The 17,508-nt window shown below is 43.7% G+C and overlaps 1 protein-coding gene across 2 annotated transcripts in view; it reads left to right on the plus strand.

The window, feature by feature from the left end:
- Positions 1–17,508, plus strand: part of EFHC2 (EF-hand domain containing 2) — an 82,516-nt gene that overhangs the window by 4,851 nt on the left and 60,157 nt on the right. Inside the window, exons 1-4 of one of the 2 annotated variants that reach the window (XM_044283592.1) lie at positions 8,540–8,625; positions 12,662–12,850; positions 15,579–15,729; positions 16,296–16,519. In XM_044283592.1, coding sequence (XP_044139527.1) covers positions 8,584–8,625; positions 12,662–12,850; positions 15,579–15,729; positions 16,296–16,519 — 606 coding nt within the window. In that variant the 5' untranslated portion in view covers positions 8,540–8,583. Of the gene's footprint in view, positions 1–8,539; positions 8,626–12,661; positions 12,851–15,578; positions 15,730–16,295; positions 16,520–17,508 lie in introns of those variants that run through there. The other variant, XM_044283593.1, reaches the window with a different exon arrangement.

Here is a 17,508-nt window from a genome sequence, read left to right on the forward strand (position 1 = left end):
ACGTGTCCTATCTTTTTGCGGAACGGCCGGATCGCTGACCCATTAAAGTGAATTGGTCCGCGATCCGCAGCGTCTTCCCCATGGACTGTGATCGTGCATTGCAGCCCGCATTTTGCAGGCCGCAGCACGACCACGGGGCACACAGGCCCGTGTGAAAGAGGCCTAAGAGGGTAGAGTCCTGACCAATTTTTTTGCGAGTGTACGGGCCGTTTTTTTGTGTTCCGTATACGGTCCGTATACGGAACTATTCATTTCAATGGTTCAGCTAAAAAAACGGAATGTACTCCGTATGCATTCCATTTCCGTATTTCCATTTTTCCGTTCCGTTGAAAGATAGAACATGTCCTATATTTGGCCGCAAATCACGTTCCGTGGCTCCATTCAAGTCAATGGGTCAGCAAATAAAACGGAACACATACGGAAAATGCATCCGTATGTCTTCCGTATCCGTTCCGTTTTTTCTGAACCATCTATTGAAAATGTTATGCCCAGCCCAATTTTTTCTATGTAATTACTGTATACTGTACATGGCATACGGAAAAGCGGAACGGAAAGGAAACGGAAACACAACTATAAAAGCCATACGTTCGTGTGAACTAGGCCTAACACTGGGCCCCCTCTTGCCCTGGGCCCCATAGCAGTTGCATGGTCTGCCACTATGGTAGTTATGCCCCTGCATCAGTATCTTATCGGTGGGGTTCCAACTCTGGGGACCCTCTCCGATCAGCTGTTTGAGAAGGCACTGGTGCTAGCAGACCGCTGTCTTCTCACAAACTTCCATAGGCTGTGTGGTGACACATTTATTGGTCACATGGCCTAGGCACAGCTCAGCTCCATTGAAGGGAAAGGGGCTGAGATGCGATAACAAGCACAGCCACTATCAAATGAACGGCGCTGTGATTGCAAACAGCTGATCTGGGGATGTCCTAGGTGTGCAGACCCCCCACCAATCAGATAATGATGGCCTATCCAGAGAATAGGTCATCTACACTTACCTAAAGAATTATTAGGAACACCTGTTCTATTTCTCATTAATGCGATTATCTAGTCAACCAATCACATGGCAGTTGCTTCAATGCATGTAGGGTTGTGGTCCTGGTCAAGACAATCTCCTGAACTCCAAACTGAATGTCAGAATGGGAAAGAAAGGTGATCTAAGCAATTTTGAGCATGGCATGGTTGTTGGTGCCAGACGGGCTGGTCTGAGTATTTCACAATCTGCTCAGTTACTGGGATTTTCACGCACAACCATTTCTAGGGTTTACAAAGAATGGTGTGAAAAGGGAAAAACATCCAGTATGCGGCAGTCCTGTGGGCGAAAATGCCTTGTTGATGCTAGAGGTCAGAGGAGAATGGGCCAACTGATTCAAGCTGATAGAAGAGCAACGTTGACTGAAATAACCACTCGCTACAACCGAGGTATGCAGCAAAGCATTTGTGAAGCCACAACACACACAACCTTGAGTCAGATGGGCTACAACAGCAGAAGACCCCACCGGGTACCACTCATCTCCACTACAAATAGGAAAAAGAGGCTACAATTTGCACGAGCTCACCAAAATTGGACTGTTGAAGACTGGAAAAATGTTGCCTGGTCTGATGAGTCTCGATTTCTGTTGAGACATTCAAATGGTAGAGTCCGAATTTGGCGTAAAAAGAATGAGAACATGTATCCATCATGCCTTGTTACCACTGTGCAGGCTGGTGGTGGTGGTGTAATGGTGTGGGGGATGTTTTCTGGGCACACTTTAGGCCCCTTAGTGCCAATTGGCCATCGTTTAAATGCCACGGGCTACCTGAGCATTGTTTCTGACCATGTCCATCCCTTCATGACCACCATGTACCCATCCTCTGATTGCTACTTTCAGCAGGATAATGCACCATGTCACAAAGCTCGAATCATTTCAAATTGGTTTCTTGAACATGACAATGAGTTCACTGTACTAAAATGGCCCCCACAGTCACCAGATCTCAACCCAATAGAGCATCTTTGGGATGTGGTGGAACGGGAGCTTCGTGCCGTGGATGCGCATCCCTCAAATCTCCATCAACTGCAAGATGCTATCCTATCAATATGGGCCAACATTTCTAAAGAACGCTATCAGCACCTTGTTGAATCAATGCCACGTAGAATTAAGGCAGTTCTGAATGCAAAAGGGGGTCCAACACTGTATTAGTATGGTGTTCCTAAGACAGTGGGATGCGAAAGTTTGGGCAACCTTGTTAATCGTCATGATTTTCCTGTATAAATCGTTGGTTGTTACGATAAAAAATGTCAGTTAAATATATCATATAGGAGACACACAGTGATATTTGAGAAGTGAAATGAAGTTTATTGGATTTACAGAAAGTGTGCTATAATTGCTTAAACAAAATTAGGCAGGTGCATAAATTTGGGCACCACAAAAAAGAAATGAAATCAATATTTAGTAGATCCTCCTTTTGCAGAAATTACAGCCTCTAAACGCTTCCTGTAGGTTCCAATGAGTCTGGATTCTGGTTGAAGGTATTTTGGACCATTCCTCTTTACAAAACATCTTTAGTTCATTCAGGTTTGATGGCTTCCGAGCATGGACAGCTCTCTTTAAGTCACACCACAGATTTTCAATTATATTCAGGTCTGGGGACTGAGATGGCCATTCCAGAACGTTGTACTTGTTCCTCTGCATAAATGCCTTAGTGGATTTTGAGCAGTGTTTAGGGTCGTTGTCTTGTTGAAAGATCCAGCCCCGGCGCTGCTTCAGCTTTGTCACTGATTCCTGGACATTTGTCTCCAGAATCTGCTGATACTGAGTGGATTCCATGCGTCCCTCAACTTTGACAAGATTCCCAGTCCCTACACTGGCCACACAGCCCCACAGCATGATGGAACCACCACCATATTTTACTGTAGGTAGCAGGTGTTTGTCTAGGAATGCTGTGTTCTTTTTCCTCCATGCATAACGCCCCTTTTTTTGGCCAAATAACTCAATTTTGGTTTCATCAGTCCACAGCACCTTATTCCAAAATGAAGCTGGCTTGTCCAAATGTGCCTTAGCCCACCTCAAGCGGCACTTTTTGTGCTGTGGGGTGAGAAAAGGCTTCCTCTGCATCACTCTCGCATACAGCATCTCCTTGTGTAAAGTGCGCCGAATGGTTGAACGATGCACAGTGACTCCATCTGCAGCAAGATGATGTTGTAGGTCTTTGGTGCTGGTCTGTGGGTTGACTCTGACTGTTCTCATCATTCGTCGCTTCTGTCTATCCGAGATTTTTCTTGGTCTGCCACTTCGAGCCATAACTTGAACTGAGCCTGTGGTCTTCCATTTCCTCAACATGTTCCTAACTGTGGAAACAGACAGCTGAAATTTCTGAGACAGCTTTCTGTATCCTTCCCCTAAACCATGATGGTGAACAATCTTTGTCTTCAGGTCATTTGAGAGTTGTTTTGAGACCCCCTTAAATACTCTTTCTCATAATTGGATTCACCTGTGTATGTAGGTCAGGGGTCACTGAGCTTACCAATCCAATAATTAGTTCTAAAGGTTTTGGAATCAATAAAATGACAACAGCGCCCAAAATTATGCACCTGCCTAATTTTGTTAAAACAATTATAGCACACTTTCTGTAAATCCAATAAACTTCATTTCACTTCTCAAATATCACTGTGTGTGTCTCCTATATGATATATTAAACTGACATTTTTTATTGTAACAACCAACGATTTAGGCCTCATGCACACGACAGTATTTTTTCACGGTCCGCAAAAACGGGGTCTGTAGGTCCGTGATCCGTGACCGTTTTTTCGTCCGTGGGTCTTCCTTGATTTTTGGAGGATCCACGGACATGAAAAAAAAGTCGTTTTGGTGTCCGTCTGGCCGTGCGGAGCCAAACGGATCCGTCCTGAATTACAATGCAAGTCAATAGGGACGGATCCGTTTGACGTTGAGATTTCACGTTTGACGTTGAGATTTCAAACGGATCCGTCCCCATTGACTTTCAATGTAAAGTCAGGAGTCCCTTTTATACCATCGGATCGGAGTTTTCTCCAATCCGATGGTATATTTTTACTTGAAGCATCCCCATCACCATGGGAACGCCTCTATGTTAGAATATACTGTCGGATATGAGCTAGATCGTGAAACTCAGATCCGACAGTATATTCTAACACAGAGGCGTTCCCATGGTGATGGGGACGCTTCAGGTTAGAATATACTGAAAAACTGTGTACATGACTGCCCCCTGCTGCCTGGCAGGTGCTGGTATATTTTGGTATATTTTTACTTGAAGCGTCCCCATCACCATGGGAACGCCTCTATGTTAGAATATACTGTCGGATATGAGCTAGATTGTGAAACTCAGATCCGACAGTATATTCTAACACAGAGGCGTTCCCATGGTGATGGGGACGCTTCAGGTTAGAATATACTGAAAAACTGTGTACATGACTGCCCCCTGCTGCCTGGCAGGTGCTGCCAGGCAGCAGGGGGCAGACCCCCCCCCTGTTTTTAACTCATTGGTGGCCAGTGCGGCCCCCCCCCCTCCCCTGTAGTTAACTCATTGGTGGCCAGTGGGCCCCTCCTCCCTTCCCTGTAGTTAACTCATTGGTGGCCAGTGGGCCCCTCCTCCCTCCCCTGTAGTTAACTTGTTGGTAGCCAGCCCCCCCTCCCTCCCCTGTAGTTAACTCATTGGTGGCCAATGGGCCCCCCCCCCTCCCCTGTAGTTAACTTGTTGGTAGCCAGCCCCCCCTCCCTCCCCTGTAGTTAACTCATTGGTGTCCAGTGGGCCCCCCCTCCCTCCGCTGTAGTTAACTACTGGACACCAATGAGTTAACTACAGGGGAGGGAGGGGGGGCTGGCTACCAACAAGTTAACTACAGGGGAGGGCGGGGGGCCCACTTGCCACCAATGAGTTAACTACAGGGGAGGGAGGGGGGCCCACTGGCCACCAATGAGTTAACTACAGGGGAAGGAGGGGGGGCCCACTGGCCACCAATGAGTTAACTACAGGGGAGGGAGGGGGGGGCGGCCGCACTGGCCACCAATGAGTTAACTACAGGGGAGGGAGGGGGGGCGGCCGCACTGGCCACCAATGAGTTAAAAACAGGGGGGGGGGGGGTCTGCCCCCTGCTGCCTGGCAGCACCTGTACACAGTTTTTCAGTATATTCTAACCTAAAGCGTCCCCATCACCATGGGAACGCCTCTGTGTTAGAATATACTGTCGGATCTGAGTTTTCACGAAGTGAAAACTCACCTCTGATAAAGCTTTTATGCAGACGGATCTTCGGATCCGTCTGTATGAAAGTAACCTACGGCCACGGATCACGGACACGGATGCCAATCTTGTGTGCATCCGTGTTCTTTCACGGACCCATTGACTTGAATGGGTCCGTGAACCGTTGTCCGTCAAAAAAATAGGACAGGTCATATTTTTTTGACGGACAGGAAACACGGATCACGGTCTCGGCTGCAAAATGGTGCATTTTCCGATTTTTCCACGGACCCATTGAAAGTCAATGGGTCCGCGAAAAAAACCTGAAAACGGCACAACGGCCACGGATGCACACAACGGTCGTGTGCATTTGGCCTAAGGCTACTTTCACACTAGCGTTGTTTAAAATCGGCATTCAATTCTAACACTGGAACTACCCGCCGGATCCGGAAAAACGTGTGAAAATGGATTACATTTGAATCCTGATCAGGATTTTGATCACAATGTAAAAATGCATTGGAAAAAACGGATCCGCCATTTATGGACTTTAACTTTTTTTTCACATTTTTCTGGTTTAACATGCAAAAGCCGGATCCGGTTTGACTGAACACACGGCAACGGATTCGGCGTTAATGCAAGTCAATGGGAAAAAGGCCCGATCCGGCGTTCAGTCAAAGTGTTCAGGATTTTTGGCCGGAGGTAAAAATACAACATGCTACGGTTTTCTGAAAAGCCTGATCAGTCAAAAAGACTGAAATGAAGACATCCTGATGCATCCTGAACGGATTGCTCTCCATTCAGAATGCATTAGGATTTAACTGATCAGTTCTTTTCCGGATTTGAGCCCCTAGGACGGAACTCAGCGCCGGAAAAGAAAAACGCTAGTACTCTTATACAGGAAAATCATGACGATTAACAAGGTTGCCCAAACTTTCACATCCCACTGTAATTATTTAGGTGAGTGTATATAAAGATCTTGGAAAACTCATTTAACTTTTGAGAGTTTGCCTTCACTCATGTCAAATAGCATATGAGATAAAGATCTCTGATGTTGGAATATTGTTGCTGACATTTTTAGGAGACAGTCAGGCGCGTAGCTATAGGGGAAGCAGGGGAAGCGGCTGCTTTGGGGTCCTGACCCAGAAGGGGGCCCATCCAGGAGGAGGAGGACTAAAAGATTTTGTCAGGGCCCCCTCAACAGTATTACACAATGAAATTATATACAGTGACAGTATAGACAGTGTAGAAAACGGATGGAACAGCTGCCGGCCCTTGTCTGAGAGAGCGATCTTTACTAGCCACAGGAATAGGGGCGGCATGAAAGGAAGGAGTTGCGAAAAAATTACTGGGGGAGGGGGGCCCCATTCAAAAATTTGCTGTGGGGCCCAGTCATTACTAGCTACACCACTGAGGACAGTGACTAGCATTTTCAGAGGCATTGTTGCTGTCATGATAAGGCCTCATGCACACAACCGTTTGTATTTTGCGGGCCGCAAACCACGGATCGTCAAAATTCAGATACTGGCCATTTGCCATGTATTGCTGTATTGGCCTCATTGTCAAAATGCCTATTCTTTGCTTCTAAAAGGACAAGAATCAAGAGTAGGACATGTTTTTTCTGCAGGGCAGACATGCAGACATACGGGTGTGGACAGCACACATAATACTGTCTGGATTTTTGCAGCCCCATTGAAATGAATGGCATCCAATCCACAAAAAATGTAGATAGGATGTGGAAAAAAATAATAATTGTGTGCATAAGGTCTAAGGTTCTGTTCACATGTGCGTTTTTGATGGAAATCACACTTTTCTTATTCCACCCAATCTAGAATTTATATCCAACTAGATTGTAAGCAATATTATATGGTGCCATTAGAAAATACAACCTGTCCTGCAAAAAAACAAGCCCTTATACAGCTATGTGAATGGAAAAATAAAAAAATTATGGAAGACAGGGAGTAAAAAAACGAAAATAAATAAATAAATAATTGAAAAAGGCTGCATTACAAGTTGGGTATTGTAGAGCATGTGTAATTTTGTGTAACTGTGTAATTCTAGTGTAGAATGCACTGAGTTCTATGGCACTGGCTGCACACCTGGAATATGAATACAGAAGTGGCAGAAGATGTTAGTAAATCAGGTGTATGGTATGTGACTTGAAAGTCGCACCCCATTTGCCAGACAGAAAAATAAATAGTGGCCCAGATTTACTAAGGTGTCTGCTCCACAATTCTGCCTAATAAGTGGCACATCTGGGCGCATCTAGGGTTTCTATACTTTTCTCGCTCAACAAGGGTGCAGGGCTTATTATAAAGGGATGGAGCTTCATGAGACGGGGGTGGACCTAAGATACATCAATTCTGACATAAAAATCTGTCTCAAAGTAAGCCAGCCAATAGTTGGTATAGAGAAAAGTGTCCATCCCTCACCAGCCCAAGCCCCTGTGATAAATCTAGTGGAGATCTAGTTAGCCTGTCTAGGCTTAGACCATCTTTACAAATAGTAAATCTGCGCCAGTGTTTGTGGAAATCAAGATTTATGACTACGGCTTTAACGTACCTTTTATTCTCTCGATATAATTATACTAGAAAATTAAAAAATATCATTAACGCCAAAGATTTATTGTAGGCCATTTATTATTGAATCCCTTAAAGGGGTTGTCTCATCTCAGACAATGAGGGTATATCGCTAGGATATACCCCCATTGTCTGATAGGTGCAGGAACCGCACCTGTATCAAGAACAAAGCCCCGAAAGTGGTGGAGGGTGCACTGTGCACACGCAGCCGCCTTCCATTCATTTCTATGGGGCCGCCGAAAATAGCAGAGCACTGAAGTGAATGGGAGCGGTGGCCGGTCATGCGCAGTGCGCTCCCATTCACTTCTATGGGGAGAGCGCTGGGTGGTGGCGCAGACCGGAGTCCTCCAGCCACCACTTCGTTCTCGATATAGGTGTGGGTCCTAGCGATATGCCCCCATTGTCTGAGATGAGACAAGCACTTTAACACCACAGAAATGATCCCTTTTCTAGTTTTTTGGAGGTTACATATAGATCCCTTTTTTTTTTTACAGGTGTCTGATCTCTCCTGATTTCTCAAAGCAAATACAATTCTTTCATTCTTTAGTCTCTAATTCTTTAATGGCTCAAAGTTGTAAATTGCCATTTCAAACCACTGATAATCAATAAAGTTGCAAAGTGAAAAAAAAAAAAAAAGAGTAATGTCTCAAAGTTGTAAATTGCCATTTCAAACCACTGATAATCAATAAAGTTGCAAAGTGAAAAAAAAAAAAAAAGAAAGAGTAAGAGTCACTAGGTAACCAGCAGAGAAACAATGCTGTCTCCATGGTAGCGGCAGCTCAGTGACTTCCACCAGGCACACTGCTGCTGATCATCATGGCTCTGCCGTTCCTGCCAGGAAACTCCTTTAACCGCAGTGTAAGTGTGAATTCTGTTCTAATATGAAGCTGAAGTTGTAGTCGGGTCTTTTCTGCCCCACACCCAGCAAAGCAGATCAATAATGGCGTCCTCCAGCAAGTGTATACAAAATAGGAGCATTAGGGGTGTTGTCTAATGGTCTTGTAAGCTCTACAATTAGTACCATCACTATCATCCTGCTCTGCCACCTGTGCTTCTCTGGCCATTGTGAAACTACAACTCCCAGCATTCCAGGTTATCAACAAACGTACATTCAAATTTTGCAGACCTCCTTCACTGATAAGAACTGTCTGAATTGATAGTCTCCTGAAAAATCTCCCGACATGTATACTGAGTACATTGCTTATTGACCCGGTATATGTTTACATGGTTTTTGAGGGATTCCCCCTATATATAAAAAAAAATGGTTATAGATTTGGAGATAGATGTATGTTCACAGCGCTTTTTGGGTCACATAGGCTATAATGAGTTTATCATATATGTGAGTTGTTATGTCTTAACGTCTTTTCATTTTTTGTATTAGAAAGCGTTGCCGATTCCGATTTCCAAAACCTGGCCAAAAAGTGTTTGTAATAGGAGTAAATAGAGAACGTACAGTATGCAATTGCATAGTATACAGTTGCATATGTCGGTGCACATACTGGTACATACTGTACAACCAGATTTGTGCCACATGTAAAGAAAAAACTAAGTTTGAACAGAAAAAAGTGTTAATGGAATTTTACAATCTGAATACACATTAACCAAATTTACCTGTGATTGTTGTTAATCTATATCTGACTTGCTGTTGGTCACAAGTGCCATTTTGCGCCTTATTGCCCACCCCTGCGTCTTTTCCACAATGTAGGTGGGGAGTGGGCAGTAGGAGGTGGGCCACAGTGCCTGGCACACATTAGACAAAATATATGCCAGCAAGGAAGCGCTAAAGCACAAAACTCACAACAATATGCCTAAACGGAGACCCGAAAGTCGTGGAGGGTGCACTGCGCATGCACAGCTGCCCTCCATTCATTTAAAAAGGGGCAGCCGAAAATAGCCAAGTTACGGGCTCGGCTATTTCCATTAGGCCATAGAAGTGAATGGGAGCGGTGGCCGGTCATGCGCGGTGCGCTCCTATTCACGCTTGGTGGTGGCCGGACCGGAGTCTATTTTTCACCACCTTCCCCTGCTCTGTTCTCGATATAGGTTCAGGGCCCATCGGTGAGACCCACACCATCAGACAATGGGGACATATCCAAGCAATATGCCCCCATTGTCTCAGACGAGACAACTCCTTTAACTTAAGAAACTCTAGCTTCCCCTCATGGTCTCTTGAGATGGTATAAAGAACCACATCTGCCTCTATAGCACTGGCCTTAATGTCAGGGTTTAAAGGGGTTGTGCAATGCTACGATATTGATGACCTATTCTCGGGATAGGTCATCAATATCAGATCAGCTGGGGTCCAATTTCCGGGACACCTGCCGATCAGCTGCATGCCTTTTTTTCCTTGTAACGGCAGTGCAGTTTAATTATTATTACTCGTCCCATTCAGCTGTAATTAGTGTGCATTGCGGCTATAATCTAGTTGACGTCTAGTTAAAAAAAGGTAGACGATGCAGCACCCGCACAAGCACCACGGCCTGATCGTCTGGTGTCCTTGGAGTCGGACTCCCTCTGATCTGATATTGATGACCTGTCCTAAAGGTCCCTTTAACATGGGACAACGATCTAGCAGATTGTCGGGAAGTTAGCGTTCCTTCCTGACAATCTGCTGATCGCTAGCGGAGGAGACCGCTGCATTTGCATGCACTGATCTCCTCCAGAGTATGGGGAGGAGCGATCACTAATGCCACCTCTCTTCCCCATACTGTCTCGTTGTTTCCCGGCAGCAGATCGTGTTTACACAGCACAGTCTGGCACTGGGAAACCATGATCTTTTGTGCTGCACTAAAGATACAATTACCCGATGAACGAGCGCTTTGTTAGTTTATTGGGTAATCGGCGGTGCATTTACAGAGCAAGATCATAACTAACAAGTGTTACTATCAACGCAGGTTAGTGATGACTGTTTGGTTAGTGATGACTGTTTATATTGACGGCCCGTGTAAAGGGCCCATAAGGGTAGGTCATCAATATCATAACACTGCACAACCCTATAAGGTTCCTTTTACATGGCCAGATGTACGGCCATAATGAGTGCTGATCTGTAATAAAACACTTTAATACGTTTTTGTTTACAGCGGCCGCACAATTGTTACTACTATCATTTATCCCTCATACTCTTATCATTTGTCCCCCGTACACTTTATGTCGAAAGCACATTCCTTATTTTTTAAGATAAAACATTCACCAATAACCAAAGAACCTATTCTTATCTGTCGAATTCCCATGGCACATGTGCCACCACACCGCCGCTCCCTGATGGTCTTTGCTTGCTTGCTGCGGCGTTGATGTGACCTTATACCCACATGAGCCCCAGCAGCCATTCGCTGGCCTCAGCAGTATACAGTATAGGAAAACTGGAAAGGTAGGCTTCCCAACACAGTCACAAAAGACAGTCCCATAAAAGACAAGCAATAATCCCTATGAAAACAAAACCTGCAAGGACTAAATAATTCAGGGTAGGGGGTCCACCAGGAAAATGTCCAAAATGCACGTTATGAGATGATAAGAGCACAACAATATAACATATAAGAAACCCTCTTATCCAATAGGAAAAAGGCACAAGAAAATCAGAATACAACATAATAATTTGTAATAATGAATTAGTAATAATTTGTTAATGATTCCTCCAGGGAGAGAATGCTGAATGAGAATCTTAATATATGTAACCAAAATGAAGTGGGCCAAACCGTGGGTCAGTGGGGTCCTTAGTCTCTGCTGTGCCTTGTGCTTTTATATCTCTCCTATTAGAAACTGTTCTTTTTATATCTTTTGTGCACTTCTGGGCCTAGTCAATATAATCAATACAAAGAAAGCTTGTGGCCACTACTCCATGCTCCAGAAAACAGATAATGTTACAGCTCGTTAAAATGTAATGTTATCTGCATTATACTGAAGGCAAACTGAAATTTTAAACTCTGAGTAAAAATAATACATCAAAATCAGCTGAAATGTTGGTATAAATGTAGACAATCCTGTTGTTGTAAAGCTATGTAAGAAAATAATAAAACTGTATTTTTTGTACGTATATGAGAGAGAGTAGACGACAGCCTTCCGAAAAAGACCTCATGTACAAAATGGTGTCTGCTAATAGTGTCCTATAACATTAGGACATCTAAGAAATAGTGTCTGCCCCCAATAACACAGCCGATCCTTTAAGGGTATGTGTCATCAGAAAATTACTTCTCGTTTAAATTACGTTTTTATGTTAAACATTCTTTTCTACATTTGTGGTGATTTCTGTTTTAAAGGGGTTTTCAGAGATTTTTTTTACTGATGACCGATCCTCAGGATAGGTCATCAGTATCTGATCAGTGGAGGTCCGACACCCAGGATACCCGCCGATCAGCTGTTTGAGAAGGCAGCGTCGCTCCTGTGAGCGCCACAGCCTTCTCTCTGCTCTTTCTAGGCCGAGTGACGACGCGTTCATTGGTCACGTGGTCTATGTGCAGCGCAGTACCATTCAAGTGAATGGGGCTGAGCTGCAATACCAAGCACAGCTGCTATACTATGTACGGTACTATGCTCGGTAAGCTGAGAGAAGGCAGCTGATCGGCGGACCCCTACAGATCAGATACTGATCACCTATCCTGGAGGCAGAAAAAAAAATAAGAACAAACAGCAGGTGGCGCTATACAGATACATTTTATTGAACAGCTCACTGGTTATATAAAATGTTTTATTACATGCAATTACAAAAGTATTCAGATCCAGGTGCTGGTTTGGAAAATGTAGAATATGTTTCGTGACACAACCCCTTTATGTTCGGACTTTCTGGAAAATAAATCGGAATTTTGTGCCATATGTAAAATAACGGGGTGATTTTATCATAGGATACCTGTGAAATGTAAACAGTTTTACTATATTCTATTTAATGTACTTGTATTTCCAGCTAGGAAAAGAGAAATTTCATAAATCGCAACATTTTGGCTACTCTAACGATGTCTCCATGTTACTGGGAGAAGACAAGCCAGGGATTGGAGGAGAACTGCTTCCTGGACAGAGGTTAAAGCCTAAATTCAGTGTCTTCCCCCGAGGAGTGGGCAGTGATGCTCCATCTTGGGTAGCTTTTGACAAACAGGTTTGTATTGGTGTTGTCCTTATGTGTATGATGAGAAGAACCTGAGAATCATATTTACATACCTCCCAACTTTCTAAACGAACAAAGATGGAAAGATGTTGTGCACTAGGCCACGCCCCTAACTCCGCCCAAAGCATAACTATGCACCAAATCCAAACTAGTCCTCTTAATGCCCCCACATAGTAATTATTCCCCCTTCATGCCACTAAACAGTATTTATGCCCACATTGTGCCCCCTCACAGAATTATGCCCAGCTGTTCCCACAGTAATACGCCCAGCTATGTGCCCCCAGTAATATGCCCAGTTATGTGCCCCCAGTAATAAGTCCAGCTGTGCCCCTGTAATATGCCCAGCTATGTGCCCCCCAGTAATATGCCCAGCAGTGCCCCCAGTAGTATGTCCAGTTATGTGCTCCTAACAGAAAGTAAAAAAATAAACACCACATGCTTACCTTGTTCCTAGCAGCAGCAGAACATCGGCTGCTCTGGTCTGTGGAGGAGGCGGAGCCGAGGCTGACTGCCGACCAGCCCTGCCCCCTGCACAGACAAGAGGTGTGGAAAGCCTGCAGGGGAGAGGAATGATGAAGCAGGGAGACAATGCGGCTCTCTGCTTCATCATAATACAGGCAGGCTTGGACTGGCCCACAGGGGTACAGGGAAACCCCCTGGTGGGCCCCTGAGCAAGGTGGGCCCCTAGTCTCCCACACCCTGCACAAGTGGCACATCACACAGTAGACTTACTGCACTAAATACATATATTCAATGTACAGCACCTCAACCAGCCTATGTTCATATAAAAAACTTAAAATTAATTATATTATTTATTATATTTGAATGCATCCGTACGGTGGGCCCCCAAATAAATTTTACTGTGGGCCCTAGGTGCCCCAGTCCGACACTGAATACAGGCAACTGTCTCTGAAAGCGGGACATAGCTTCCCCGTACCGGGACAGCGGGACAGCCACTGAAATCCGGGACTGTCCCGCCGGATCCGGGATGGTTGGGAGGTATCATGTCTTGTGCCTTCTTCTTTTAGAGGCAGTTTCAGTTTTAATGGAAACTTGTTTAATTGTTGAATATGTTATGTTACCAATCTCATGATCTCTGCTTGCTGTCAGCACAGGGACCTACAAGTGTATCCAGTCTGTGAGCTAAATCAACATCAGCAGAAATCTCCCTCCTGACATAATGGCTTGCTACAATGTATCCGTTTACGCAAAATTTACCATTCTGAAGTCCAGAATGTTTAGTACACAAAGGATACAATTATATCTAAAGGCCCCCATACACATTTGACTATTGTCCTCTGAACGCACAGTTTTTCCCGGGATCTGCCAATAATCGAATGTGTATGGAGACCTCGTCTCTCCCCCAGATAATGTCAGGGAGGGAAGGATCAGGCAATTGAAAACAAATACACACCTAGACGAAAAAACAGCGAATGTGTATATAAGAGGAGTAATTACTGTCAACCGAGCAGAACTAGGACTGTAGCGGGTTTCTCATTAATTTAAAGAATAATTAAATGACAGCAAGCATAGATCTTGATACTGTTTTTCAAACTTGTATAACGTTTCATAGTATTATGATTAAAGGGGTCTTCCAAGTAGAGGAAATTATCCTCTATTCACAATATAGGGAATAAGCATTAGATCTATGGGGGTCTGACCACTGAGACCCCCACTGACCATGAGAACAGGGTCCCTGTACCCTCAAAATGAATGGAGCAGCAGATCAAGCATGTGCACAGCCGCTCCATTCATTCTCTATGGGACTGGCAGAGATAGCAGAGTATCAGCAGTTGGCTATATATGGCAGTGCCACATAGATGAATAGAGGGGCAGATCTTATGCTTGACTTGTCTCGCCACATTCATTTCTTGGGTACAGGGTCCCCATTCTCATGATCAGTGAGGTCTCAGCGGTTTGTCCCCCACTAATCTAATAGTTCTAATATTAACTATTATAATAATTAGTGTGATTAGATCTGAAGTCGATTCTTTCAAAACTTTGTTTGAACGTTGTACGGAGATAAGTCTCCATACAGAGTTTAAATGTATGGGCTTCGCGGAGGTGAAATTTCTTATGTCCAAAGTCTCACAAGACTTCGTTGGTCCAAATCTGCTGACAGATGCCTTTAACTTTTAGTACCCAAAGAGTGGAAAACCCCTTTAATAACTGATGCATGGTGGCATAATCTACCTTGAATGTTGTTATCCAAGAGTCAGACAGACCACCCAGAGTGGCCGACAGACTGTGGAGATCATACTTACCTGGTCCCTGCTGCTGGGTTCGGTGTGTAACACTCCCAGGCCGACTCTTCCTCTCCCTGCTGCTCTGAGATCAACATCCGTTCATGGGGGGACACGTGACCACTGCAGCCAATCACAGGTCGCAGTGGTAACCTGCTCCTCTTGCGTCACATGACCAGTTGTTGTGATTCAAGGGGGGCAGGTCACCGCTGTGGTCTGTAATTGGCTGCAACAGTCACATGTCCCCTCTCAACGGATGTTAATCTCATCGTGACTGGAAGAGCCTGCTTGGGAATGTTGAACACCAAACCCAGAGGCGGAGACCAGTAAGTATGATCTCCACCACGGGTCCTCCTCACTGCGAGGTCTGTCTGACTCTTGGATAACCCCTTTCACATTGGATAAACTGTACTGTTACATATGAAACTTATTTATGTCAGTTTCATTTTATTTAACTTTTTTTTACTCAATTTCAGGTGTTATCTTTTGAAGCATATTTTGAAGAAGAAGTTCATCAGAGGAGGGAAGAAGTTTATCGTATCCGGCAGTGTAAAATATATTTCTACCTTGAAGATGACACAATTCAAGTAGTAGAACCTGAACTGAAAAACAGTGGAATTCCTCAGGGTTTGTACAGATTTTTTTTTTTATATATGTAACAGTACCTAAATTACTTATTTCACATGTACAGACCTCATGTGGCCACACATTTAGCCTATGGGTCTGTGAGGCCCTGTACTCTTCACTAGAGGCATTGCTCCATAATATGGCATACAGTGGAGCTCAACCTTAACTGCTTATAATTGATTGGACTTTAAGACAGTGTTTTCACATATTGGCTACTACAACTTTTTTATGTGCTTCACCTTTACTTGCAGAGAAACTGCAGCAATTTGTGTCAGAACCAAAGCAGTAAACATTTAACATTAGTAGTATGCCATCCAAATTGGGAGAGGTCTACAACAATGTCAATTGCCACTGGTTGGGTACCACTGCTTCAAGGAGAGACAGTACCCTGCCTAAGATCAGATGATTGGTGGCACACTTACGCGTTCGTATAAATGCGTATTCCCGATATTGGCGCAGTGATCTGCCCATGTAAATGGATGGACCCATACACACAGCTTCAATCAGTCCTCTTACCGGCCCACAGTACGAGAAATCATATCAACGGCTTTTCTTTTTCACTTAAGGTACAATAATCCGACGTCATCGTATTCCACTTCCACCCCCTAACGATGACCAGTTTTACACTGTGGATCATTTCAACATCAACAAAGACATTGTGTTTCACTCAAGAACTTTCAAGATTGTAAACTGTGATGAATTTACTAGAAACTTTCTACGGAAGCTTGGAGTCAGAATAAATCCACCAGGGTCAATTCCGGCAGACCCCTACTCAACTATTCGCAAACAGGTAAAAACATCTGCAAATACGATGTCTAATTCCCCAAGAAGATTTTACCGTTTAACATTTTTAGGGAATTTTATTTTTAAAGATGAATGTGTGTGCTTGTCTTCTGCCATCAACTACTGGTTGACATTAACACCTTAAGGACACGTCCATATTTCACCTTAAGGACCAGGCCATTTTTAACAAATATGACATGTGTCACTTAAAACTTTTTTACTTATCCAGGAAATTATGAGAATGTTTTCTCGTCACATATTGTACTTCATGACAGTGGTAAGATTGAGTCAAAAAATGTCATTTTTATTTATAAAAAAATATCAAATTTACAACAAAAAAAAGGAAAAATTAGCAAATTTCAATTTCTCCACTTTTTATAGTCATTATATTTATTACTTTACATTCCCCATATGTCTACTTCATGTTTGAATCATTTTGTGAATGCCATTTTATTTTTGGGGGACGTTAGAAGGATTAGAAGTTTAGAAGCAAATCTTGCCATTTTTCCGAAAATTTCCCAAACCCACTTTTGAAGGATCAGTTTAGGTCTGAAGTCACTTTGTGAGGCTTACATAATAGAAATCACCCAAAAATGACCCCATTTTAGAAAATATACCCCTCAAGGTATTAAAAACTGATTTTACAAACTTTGTTAACCCTTTAGGTGTTCCACAAGAATTAATGGAAAATGGAGATAGAATTTCAGAATTTCACTTTTTTTGGCAGATTTTCCATTTTGGGGCCCCATTGGGGACAGCTTGATGCTAATGTCTAGTGTTGAGCCAAGCGAGCTTAGGAACCAAAGCTGAGTTCGAATTTAAGTTTTAAAGTGGTTTTCCACTTTAAAAATCAACTACCGAAGTTATTCAATGAAGTCCCGCATGACTTCGCAAATAATTAACTCCGGCTCATCGGAGCCAATACATTTTAATACTGTACAGAGACGGATCTCCCTACAGTATTAATTCAAAGTTTAGAATGAAGCGACTTTGGGT

The sequence above is a fragment of the Bufo gargarizans genome, chromosome 3, assembly GCF_014858855.1.
Source record: "Bufo gargarizans isolate SCDJY-AF-19 chromosome 3, ASM1485885v1, whole genome shotgun sequence".
Lineage (NCBI taxonomy): Eukaryota > Metazoa > Chordata > Amphibia > Anura > Bufonidae > Bufo > Bufo gargarizans.